This window comes from Miniopterus schreibersii (genome assembly GCF_964146895.1).
Source record: "Miniopterus schreibersii genome assembly, chromosome: 3".
In the NCBI taxonomy this organism is placed as follows: domain Eukaryota; kingdom Metazoa; phylum Chordata; class Mammalia; order Chiroptera; family Miniopteridae; genus Miniopterus; species Miniopterus schreibersii.
In genome coordinates, this window is record NC_138103.1 from 40,325,626 (window position 1) to 40,337,715 (window position 12,090).

The 12,090-nt window shown below is 45.0% G+C and overlaps 1 protein-coding gene across 3 annotated transcripts in view; it reads left to right on the forward strand.

The window, feature by feature from the left end:
• Positions 1-11,085, forward strand: part of SEMA6A (semaphorin 6A) — a 118,022-nt gene extending 106,937 nt beyond the window's left edge. For all 3 annotated transcript variants that reach the window (XM_081133227.1, XM_081133225.1, XM_081133226.1), the window contains one exon: positions 9,012-11,085. In XM_081133227.1, the coding sequence (XP_080989353.1) occupies positions 9,012-10,207 (1,196 nt within the window). In that variant the 3' untranslated portion in view covers positions 10,208-11,085. The remainder of the gene's footprint in view (positions 1-9,011) is intronic.
• The last annotated feature ends 1,005 nt before the right edge of the window (positions 11,086-12,090 follow it).

Sequence of the window (12,090 nt, forward strand, 5' to 3'; positions counted from 1 at the left end):
AGTCTTACAGCTTCTTGTTATTCATAAATAATAGATAACACTGGACGCAATCATCTGACATTTGTTAAGGTAATAAATATACCCTAAGCGCTGATGGGTCTTGCACTCCGTGATTTAAAAGCACACAGCAGGAATGTAATGTAATTTAAAATGTCTTATAAAATTCTATGGATTTGCAGATTCAGTTCAACTCAGCAGATCTGTAGGCACTGAGCTCCAATGAGTGCACTGTTGTGCTGGGCATTTTTATTTTTACGAAGCAGGACCTTAACTTGGGGAATGAACCATGAACTCAGGTCCTTCCTTCAATCCAGAAATATAAAGAGAAATAATCTCCCTGAGTTTCTTAATCTCTTGCCCGATCATGCAAAGATAGGGGAAATGTTGCTCAATGGCTGCGTGTTGCTTGAGTGGAGTTGATTTCGAGGCAACATGAGCCTTTAAAGAAGGCTGCTCTATTCAAGTGAGCTCCCACTGAGATTCTGCTTCTGCTGTCCCTGGGACCCAGTTCTGACTGGACTGATCCAATCCAGGACCCATCTGAGGGCCCCTGTGACAGAGAAGGGGAGCAGCTGAAATGTCTCTCAGTGTCTTCATGCTGGGCAAAGAGACCCCCGGCATTTCCTCAGAAGCTTTGGGCTCTAGCGAATTGGGTTGATTCTGTTATAGGAGTAGTGGCACTATAGTGTTTTAGGCCGTATGTCAAGCTTTTGTTAGGTACCAAGGGAAAGTGTTAGGGACTTGTCTTTCCAAAAAATCACATCGATTTTGTATTCTTTGTCAGAATAAGGTGACCGCAGTGAAGACATTTTCATACACAAGACCCACCAAAGACTCATACTTTGAACACCAAGGAAGACTGCATTTACTCATTTAAACTCTGGCTATATACTGCCTCAGTGGAGTCTGGGGTTGGACTTTAAAGCTAAACACCTACATGCATTTTCTGAGATACTATTTGTGTCATTTAGGATTTAGGCATTGTTTCTCAAGCTTTCGTGGGCATAAAAATCATCCGGAGCCCTTGTTAAAACACAGATTTCTGAATTCCAACTCCAGAGGTTCTGATTTAGACGGCCTTGGTAGGACCTAGGTAATTGTATTTCTAGCAGGTTACAGGTGATGCTGATGCTGAGAGCACCGAGTTAGGACAATTTCCCAGTTGCTACATACCATCTTATTTAAGGTCACTATCCAAGATTTTGTTGTATTTTTTAATCCTTATTTTACACTCTTGACTAACACAATTGAACCCTACTGAAGTGTTGCATTAAAACAGTCTATCTTGGACCCTGTCAAAAGCAGGTTAACTTGTCACAAATTCTAGAAACACTTCCCTTACATTATTAATTGAGCGTGAACATTTGTCCTGCACAATGCCAAGTGCTTTATATGCATTCATTTACCTAATCTCCTTAATCCTTCCAACAACACTTATCTCATAGCCAACACTATTGGAGCTTAGAGAGACTGAGAGACTTGCCCAAGATCACGAAGCTAGTTAGTTATAGAGCCAAGACTTAAACCTAGTTCTTTATGACCTCAAAGTTTATGTTCTTAACCATTAACACCCAGCCTCATCTATAACCTAGATCCTAAGAACTATATTTCTAGCAAGTTTAAGTTGTCAGTTTCAGGAGTTTTCAAACAGACCTGTTTCCTCACATTTGTTTCATCTTTGCAGAGGAAAAAAAAAAATCAAAGCCTGCAAATTATACAAAGAATCACCTGAATTTCACAATTTTATAAGGGTGACCTCTTCCCCACTTTGTAGCTTTGATGCCACGTGAGAGAGCAAAGGAAAAAGATGGGACCAGGAATATGGACAATAGAAATGCTTTGTCTGGTTTCAGAAATTACTTAGATGTTGAGTTTCCAGTGTTATTAGAAAGGAAACCTCAGAAAGCAGGAAAGCAAGCCATGCAAATATTACTAAGACTTTGCCCATCTGAAATAGCCATTACCTTTACAAAGACAGCGACAGTTCTAACACATGGAACCACGGGCCAGCATCCCAGGGCATGGCTTTTAAAAGTTAACTGATCATGACTCCAGTCTAGACCTCAATCCCTGCTCGGGGCGTGGGGCTGCCATCAGCAGTGCCAAACCCAAAACAGTGGAGCGGAGGAGGAGCTGAACTGAGCTCTGCTGTTGGCACCCGGGGGTGAATCCGTCTGTCCCCTAGAAAACATGAAGGCAAATGAGTTCCGTGCTCCTTCCTCCTTTTCTTCCTGTGATGGTCTCCCAACAATAACAAAATGCATCCATTTCAAAGGTGATAGAACTGGAAGCGGGTTCATCCGCAGTCAACCACACAGCACAATTTCAATATGTAAGTTTTTAAAAAATAGCTTCTGAACTGAGGCTATTGAACAGCCAGAAAGCTGCCTTGACTTTGGCATGGCTAGTCATTAACTTGATCATCTTGAGGACCATGGCCCCTGCCAGCACCTAATCTTCAGCCTCCTGTTGGCACAGAGGGGTAAAAAAAAAAAAAACTAAAAGGGAAAAGGAAAGTTTGAGTTATAAACTCCGAGCCCATTTCCATGGCTGCTGGAGTTTCAGTTTATTCCTAAACCATCTGGTTCATATTATGCCGTAAGACAAGAAGAAGGCTGCTTCCTGCCGAGATAACCACAGAGAGCTCCCACTGCGCTCTCAGTGTGGTCATCGCCACTGGCGGGGGCGTGGCTTTGAGGCTAAATTGTCTCCAGTTAGGGTTTCTCCCCTATTTATTTTCTTTCCTCCTTAATGGGGATTACAGCGGGCCCTCTGTGGTTAGCGGCCATGATGCTTGGCCCATGATTAGTTCATTCATACAGCCTCGCAGGACTGTAAGCCTGGCATTTTGTTGCAATAAGATTTTCAAACAAGAAAAACTGGGTTGTTACATTCCATTCACCCAAGTTGTTATGAGGATTTCAAGGAAATTGTAGGCTTGTCTTACTATAAAGCAGAATCAAGAGTCTATTTTTAGGAGATCCTACTCCGGGGCTTTTCTTGGTGTCTTGCCATCTTTCTTAGCTCTCAGACCCGACACGAACCCCGCTCTGGCTCTTGGTGGAGGAAATGTCCAGCCTCCCTTCTGCCTTTGCAGATTTCTCTAAAGGACACAGAGAGGCTTTGTTGTCTTTGTGGTTACCGGGTCCGATTTACACAGATGCCTATTAATCACTTCACTATGGAGACAGACACATCCATCATATCACAGCAGCTCTGAAACAGGCCGTCCAGTGAGCAGTGAGGGGAGAGTATGCACTTAACCATTTCGAGGTACCAGCTGCCTAGGTCTCAGAGTTGGCAAGGTAATTGGGGGCAAGATGGGTTGGGCTCTTCTCTGATAGTTAGCTTAGTAGGTGCAATTGATTTTATGTTGGGTTTTTTGCTTGTTTTGCTTCATTTTTTGAAAGGGCAGATAATATCTACCTATTTCCATAGGATGCAGAGGATAAGTATAGTTGAAGATAGTTTTAATTTTAAAAACAGTAATAATAGATTCAGGTAGACTAGTTGTGCTTTTAATGCAAAGGTATTGACTCTTAGAAGCCAGTTTTTCAATAATGACTCAATATGGAGCAAGTAAGCTGAAAGTCAGCTTTCTTGGGAAAGGAGACCCTTGGAAGTGCAGACAAATTAACCAAGAACTTTCCTTCCAAAACTGGCATGTCTTCTAAATATATTTTTCAGTCATTCAAGGCTTTCGCAGCCTCCTTCCAAGTGGTGTTCAGCTCTCACTCTTATTCTCCCTCTATAAATATTCATCCATTTACTACTTATTTAACAGATATTTACTGAGCACTTTTATGCCTGAGCACTCCGTGGTAAATCCCTCCTAGGGCAGCCTAGGTAAGAAAAACAAACATAAAGAAGGTATCGTAAAAGCAATGACTTTAGGATCGAGAAGTGCAAAGTTGAGGACACTTGTAGGAGGAAGAGCTGACCTAGTCTGAGGGAGTTGGAGAAGGCTTCTCCATTTAAGCCGAGACCTAAAGGAGAGAATCAGAGGAACAGATGAGCAAGGATATTCCAGACAGAGAGCAGCCTGTGTGAAAGGTCAGAAGCAAGTTAGAGCCCAGCATAGTGCTGGGACATAGAGAAGAGACTAGAAGGGAATTAGGCCATTTCCCATTAATGAGCACAGCCTTCCCTTTTCCTTTCCTCCAAGCCTTGGTTCTCGTTGCTCTCTCCACTTCAGCTGACATCCTGTGCATTCTTTTTTTTTTTTTTTTTTTTGTAATCCTCACCCGAGGATATGTTCATTGATCTTAGAGAGAGGGAGGGAGTGAGGGGGAGAGGGAATCAATTGGTTGCCTCTCATACACGCCAATTGGAGATCAAACCCTCAACCCTTTTGGTGTACGGGGTGACACTCCAACCAACTGAGCCACCCTGCTGGGGTGACATCCTATGCATTCTTAAGGCTTAGTTCAAATGCCGCCTCCTACAGAAAACCTTTGCCCATGTTGAAGTAGAAGTGATGTATCTCATGATGCTCCCACCCTTCGGATGCGGTTCATGTGTGAGCGCCTGCCTCCTCCCCTCCTGCATCACAGGCTTGGGCCTCCTTCACTGTTGTCTCCCCAGCACCTAGTGCCTTCGTCCACGCTCAGTAAATGTTTGCTGGAGGCAGCCACAAAGATAGTTGGAGCTGAAACCTTGTTATACCAGGAGAGTGACGGTAAAGGCACCAGGAACATCACAGTGCAACCCGGGTGAGGAGAGCACCGTTCCTGAGGCGTGCCGTTCCAGAGCCTGGTACTGGGCTCCCGGGGAGACTAGGCACCTGTGGGGAAGCTGCAAGCAGAGCCGCCAGAAACCATTTCTTAAAGAATCTGATGTTTGAAATTTCAAAATGCATTGACGTGGTCATCACAGGAAAAATCAGAACTGTGTTGGACTTCCTCTTATTTCTGAGCTTATAATTGTTCTTATTTTGAATTACATATTGCAGGGCCTGGAGGGCAGGGTTGTTCATAATCTTTTCATTGCTTCAACCTCTAAAGCCCGTTAAACTGCCCCTCTGAGACCGCCCTCCAGCATCTGAAAATTCTCTCACCTCAGGGAAAAAAAAAGAGTGGAGATTCTATTCTTTCTCACTTCTACCAATTTAGGCATGATTTCAGAGAAATCTCTAAGCCATTGTGTGCCTTGCTTCCTGCAGTAGGAAGGTGGAAAGAATAAACCATTTAGCACCTCATGACTGGTGAGAAATAGCTTGTGGTTAATGAATCAATGCAAAGGATTTTTCAGAAAATGTTTTCATTACTAATGCCCCATTTTTAGTTGGTGAGAGCAGAAAACCCAGGGGTTGGTAGAGAAGCCAACTCTAATGGGTCCCTCTACAGGGAGGAGTATAGGGGAGGGAGTGTACCACCACTCAAAGGCCCTTTCACTTCCCCAGGGTTGCCCCGCACCCTTTGCACAGATGTATTTGTTTCAAATTTTTCAGTTCCACCTGATCACTCATTGTTACAAATAACCCATTTGCCTTCATCATCTCTTTTGGAATTATCCCAGAATGAATTTCTTTTCATTTTTAAAATAGTTTCTTTCATTGTTTTAAACAAGTACTGAGCACCTTTATATATTTCTTTTATCTAACGGATGTTAGTATGATTACATTCTATGATTGGAGATATGTTTCTGTGACTTCAGAAGCAAGGTTATAGTCACTCCAAAGAAGACCCACCACGTTTAGCAGTCCCTTTAAAAATGTCTCGACAATGCACTGCAAACCCATTTATTTACTAATCATTTATTAAGTGCCTTAGAGCCCTGGGAATGCATATAAAATTCGGTTCCCATCCTCAGGGAGCTGATTGCAGGATTATGCCCCAGTAGAAGTCTAACCGTAATCACTGTTTTGCTGAACATTGCCCACTTCTGTTGTTTTACTTATTTCAGAATTCGGACAGTGTTTTCTTTTGTTGCCTCAACTTATCAGCCTTTGGCAACATTTGGACAGCACAGGGTTTGGAGCTGGGAGAACACGCCTGTCCCCTCTCCCCCTGGAGATCCATGGCAAATGGAGCCAAACGGAGCAGCTGTGACTGTTGGTCTTAAGCCCTAGGTGAGGTGCTAACGCACCACTTCTCTTTTGTGGCTTGACCTTTAGATTTGTCCAGCAAACTACAGCATCTAAGTTCTTTCTTATTCATTATTTCATTTGATTCTTGCAACAGCCCAATAAGGCATTAAAATTAGGTGTGTTAACCCCACATCACAGATGAAAAACGAGGCCCAGAGACCTTAAGTCGCTTGCCAAAAGATCACCCAGCAGTAAGCGGAAGCCCAAAACTCCAATGTCACAGAGTTGATTTAATCATTTCCATGAATGCCCCTTTGTCGTTTTTCATGATATAAGCAAAAAGCTTCAAGTTTAGAAGGCATTTTCCAAAAATAACTTTTAACTTCTTGACTGCGTTTTCAACTTAACCCCCTGACTCTTTCTAACTTTCGACGTGGGGTTTCTGAATTTCCACAGACAGACGAGGGAAGCCACCTGCTTCGTGGTAGATACCACAGCTGAAGAGACACAGAAAGGTTAGGGGCACTATTTACATAACAAAAGGAGACGGGTAAGAAACAGTTTTTCCCAGTGAAAGAGCAAATGGTTTCCATGAGTCTGAGGTAGTCGAGGACCATCAGACATGAAAGGTAGACTGGAAGCTAAAAGTAAAGCAGCAATGGGCAAATTTGAAACTTTTGCAGTATTCCCAATTAAACAATGAATGAAAAAAAGTGGGCTGCTCTAGCCTTATTTATTTCATGTTCCTCTTAAACTGAGAGGGCAATTTAAACTGTAAAATTCCAAAGCCAATCGTAGATAGCTACCTATTATGAATATGCATTTGTTGGGAAGACACAGCCCCTACAAACATGCTTGCCTGAAAGGGATTCATGAAATACCCTTTGCTATGAAAAAAATTTACCTAGTACCCCCATCAGTGGTGTCTAGCCCCACCAAGATCACCAAATCATGGAGGGAAATTAAACCCATCTCATTCACAGCTTACCTTTTAGTAGCAGTATATGGAAGTGGTTAAAAATGATATTCGGTAGAACTCCATACACAATCAAAATGGAAAGAAAAGCAATGCTGTTTAAGCATTACAACATGAAAAATGCAAATTTAAGGAAGAAACTTTCATTAGCACAGTTCCTTGGTGACTAAAGCATTAAAACATATCTGAACACAAAGACAGCCCACTGTTAGGAGAGCTCCACAACATAAAAGGTGTGAGTTATAGCTGAATTTCCTGCTGCTTTTTGCTTCTCAGTTTCTACCCCTTAAAAGTTCATGATGATAAATCTAGAAATATTTGAAAAGTGTCACATTTGGAAATTATTCAATGTCTTACCATCTCACACACACTTTCCCTGGGGTGAATTGCTTCCCCTGCCCTTCACTACCAAGGGCATTTGTTTAATCACAGAATCTTTCTTTCTCAAGAGATATCTGTTGCTTCTATGTATTACTCACCTGAAGTCACAATCCTTTGTCACTGGACAATCATTTCCACAGCAACCAGCTATGATGTCACCATTGAGGAGAGGAGGACAGTTTAGAAAGAAAAGAGAATGTATCGTCTCAGGCTAAGGTTTCTGAGTTTTAAAACCATCACTTCACTAATCAAAATATTTTAGCAGAAAAGCCCCAAGACAAAGCTGCATTTCTTCAAGGTCTCAGCTGGGACATAACATAGGATTTCAGCAGAAGTTGAGCAGTTGCATGTTGTGGGTTTGGGGAGGGGTGGAGATTTTTATTTTGTTTCATTCTAATTCTGTGCCACTGATATCTGCCAGGAAAATACATTAAACATATTCCAGAAAGAGTTGATTTAGTAGATGAAAAATGTGTCTCCTGGGACCAGAGAAGGTACATTTTCGGTCTTACTATTAGTTTCCATAATAGGAACAATGTTTACATTTCCTCAGCCCGTGGGTGCGGTTCCTCTAATGTATTCAACTCCAGAGGCAGGAGTTGAAGTAGCTGAGATTTTATTTTTTAGCTACCGCATCAAGCACTTAAGATCTGGCAATAGTGACGTGTATTCTCACTTGGTATTAAAAATAAAAGCTTCAGTGTTTTGCATTTGATTATAGTCTCTCAGCTTGGTGGCTGATTAAGCAGGAACAGGGACAGCAACTTCCTTCAGAAACACAGCGTCTTGGTTAATGTAGTGTAAGATTACTGACGGGGGTAGTCACATGATTTTTATTAAATTGAAGAAATTAGCTCTGCTGAGGTATCTTCACCATGACAGCAAACTCTAGCTGGAATAATGAGTCCTGACACTTCTCAAACCCACTTCAGGGACCCAAATGGGTCCCCTTTTCTAAATATTCTTTTAGTTCAAGTAAGGGAAGAGCTTAATTCAAATATTCAGCATATTCACCTGAAATCGGGTGTGCATGAGTTTTTCTTGTTTTTTGAGAGGTGACACAAAGTCAGTATATATTTGTAATCTGTGAGCTGCAGCTATTTTCTTTCACTGTCAATGACACACACAGTCTTCCCTCCAGTTGCTTGAAAAGCAGACATAGCTTTTTCCCAGACAGGGGCCCTGGCACCCACAAGGAAGTCATCAGAAAGGACCCTGGAACCCTGTGCAGTTTGTTCGTTTAACGTGGGTAAAATTGTTGCCTCTTCCCCCTGACTCAAAACATCTCGGTTGTCCCAATTTTATGAGGGGAAGATTGAAAAAAGATGAAGAGGGGGAAAGGGTTAAATTTTGGAAAAGACAAGCTGCCTTTTTCCACAGAGTGAAGCAAAGTAGGAGCAAGTCCTTTCTCAGAACACAAAGAAGGCAACAAAGTCTATTTACATACCTCACAGGGGGGCTTGGGGAGGATTAGTTAATGTCTGGCAAGCTGCGCCTTGATGACAAGTTATGCTGAGGTGCTATTGTCACTTATTACTGTTATTAATTAACAGGGTGAATGCCAAACAAAAATATGCTCTGCAGCGCCCTTTCGTTTCCTAACACCATATGCGATGTCTGTTGCAGGAGTGATTCGCGAAAGTTACCTCAAAGGCCACGACCAGCTCGTTCCTGTCACCCTCTTGGCCATTGCGGTCATTCTGGCTTTTGTCATGGGGGCCGTTTTCTCGGGCATCGTCGTCTACTGCGTGTGCGACCACCGGCGCAAAGACGTGTCCGGGGCGCAGCGCAAGGAGGAGCTCGCCCACTCGCGCCGGGGCTCCATGAGCAGTGTCACCAAGCTCAGCGGCCTCTTCGGTGACACCCAGTCCAAAGAGCCAAAGCCAGAGGCCATCCTCACGCCGCTCATGCACAACGGCAAGCTCGCCACTCCCAGCAGCACCGCCAAGATGCTCATCAAGGCCGACCAGCACCACCTGGACCTGGCCGCGCTGCCCACGCCCGAGTCCACGCCCACGCTGCAGCAGAAGCGCAAGCCCAGCCGCGGCAGCCGCGAGTGGGAAAGGAACCAGAACCTCATCAACGCCTGCACGAAGGACATGCCCCCCATGGGCTCCCCCGTCATTCCCACCGACCTGCCCCTCCGGGCCTCTCCCAGCCACATCCCCAGCGTGGTGGTCCTGCCCATCACCCAGCAGGGCTACCAGCATGAGTACGTGGACCAGCCCAAAATGAGCGAGGTGGCCCAGATGGCCCTGGAGGACCAGGCGGCCACCCTGGAGTATAAGACCATCAAGGAACATCTCAGCAGCAAGAGTCCCAACCATGGGGTGAACCTAGTGGAGAACCTGGACAGCCTGCCCCCCAAGGTCCCCCAGCGGGAGGCCTCCCTGGGCCCCCCGGGAGCCTCCCTGTCTCAGGGCGGCCTGAGCAAGCGGCTGGAGATGCACCACTCCTCCTCCTACGGGCTTGACTATAAGAGGAGCTACCCCACGAACTCGCTCACGAGAAGCCACCAGGCCACCACTCTCAAAAGAAACAATACTAACTCCTCCAATTCCTCCCACCTCTCCAGGAACCAGAGCTTTGGCCGGGGAGACAACCCGCCCCCCGCCCCGCAGCGGGTGGACTCCATCCAGGTGCACGGCGCTCAGCCGCCCGGCCCGGCCGTGACTGTTTCGAGGCAGCCCAGCCTCAACGCCTACAACTCATTGACCAGGTCGGGGCTGAAGCGCACCCCCTCGCTAAAGCCGGACGTGCCCCCCAAACCTACCTTTGCCCCCCTTTCCACATCCATGAAGCCCAACGATGCGTGTACATAATCCCAGGGGAGGGGTCAGGTGTCGAGCCAGCAGGAAAGGCGAGGCGCACGGTCGGCGCGCACGGTTCTCAGCGGCCTGAGGATGCACCAGACCAAGCGGGCCGCGCAGAGCCCAGGACGCTGCGTCCCCGTCCGGGATTCGGGGGGACTCTCCAAGTGGCCCACGTGGTTTGGTGAAGGTTTGCGACGCGGGACTCACCTCCATTCTCTTCCTTCACTCCCCCCCCCCCCCCACTCCCTGCAACAGGTCGTACTCACGAAAGACTTAAATTATCATCACGAACATGAGCCAAAAGCACATACACACCCACCCCCACACATGTGCGCATGTGCGCGCGAACTCTCACACACACACACACACACACACACACACACACACACACACACAGAGGTGAACAGCAACTGCAACATTTTGTCCTTGACTGCACAGGGCGCTGCCAAACTAGGCTAGCGTTCCAACTTGCAAAACACAAATACTTTTTTTTTTTTTAAATCATGCGAGTGAAAAATACAAAAAAAAAATAAAGAATTCATTGATAATTCTAACTCAGACTTTTAACAATGGCAGAAGTTTACTATGCGCAGATACTGTGAAATGCCCACCAGTGTTACAGCTTTCTGTTATAGCAGATTAATGCCATGTTGGGCAACTATGTCATAGATTTCTGCTCCTCTCTTTTAATGAAATAACGTGACCGTTAACGCAAGTAACTTTATTTATTGTTCACCCTTTTTTTTCCTTAAGGAATGGACTCTTCCACACACCACCCTATGAACAGCTCTTCAGAAAGCCCCTTGAAGTTACAATATTTAACGTGAAATCCATTAACTGGAATAATTGAGTTTCTTTATTTTTACAATAAATTCACTGAGTAATTATGTTGAGGCTGGAATTCTGAGCTTTGTGTTTGGACTGTCTGATCTCTAGTTAAAGGAGAAAGTGAAAGGGGGAATATTTATTTAAATCTACCAGTTAATTTGCTGGTCAAGTCTCTTGTGCTATAACATGCAAAAAATTAGTTTAAAAGTCCTTCCAGATCCTAACTTCTAAAGCAACCAGGAGAGGAACTTTTAGAATGGCACATCCATGTCCCATTGCTGCCAACATGGCTTTGTCAGTGGTTCCTACTTTTCTGTGAAGCCACCAGCTTGTGATACGCCATCTCATTTCGCCTTGCATGTGAGACAGCAAACAAAATCCACAAATGGTGTGAACTAATTAATACGCTGGCTGCTACCTTGCATAAATTAATGGTTTGATCACACGGGTTTTTCGTGGGGTTACATCTGTGAATAGCCTGTTTTCCACATGTAAATTTGTGCCTTACACCCTGAGTTGTGTACACTTGTAAACTGTCATTATGATAAACTTTTTCCTCCTTTTGAAATACAGATATTTATTTAACCCTCCCCTCACCCCACTCCAGTCCTCTGGAAGATTAGCTGTCCAGCAGATGGAAGAGAATGCGGTGGTGATGCTTATAATCTTGCAGCCTGGGAAAGCTGGGCGCACAACACCCTCCAATTCGCACTTCCTTTTAGTCGTGCCAACTCCAACCACCCTTTGGCCATGTTGCCCAACATGGACCCCAGTGTTGTGGGTGGCAGATCCCTTCTCCCTCCAGAGCTCCCTGCTTCCCTTAGATTCTCAGATCATTTCAACATGGTGATATCCTCATTTACCAGCAGAAGGACTAAAGTCCCAGTCCTTATTTCTGCCATGTCCACTGGCTGGAGAACATGCTGTGTGCGGTTGGGCAGGCATCTGGGAGGCGTCTCCAGGCCGTGTGCTCAGTGCACTCGAGCAATGCACACAAAGAAATGACATGGAAATAGATGCAGGCAGGCTGGTCCCTGCTGTGATTAATGAGTAACTCCCAAGTA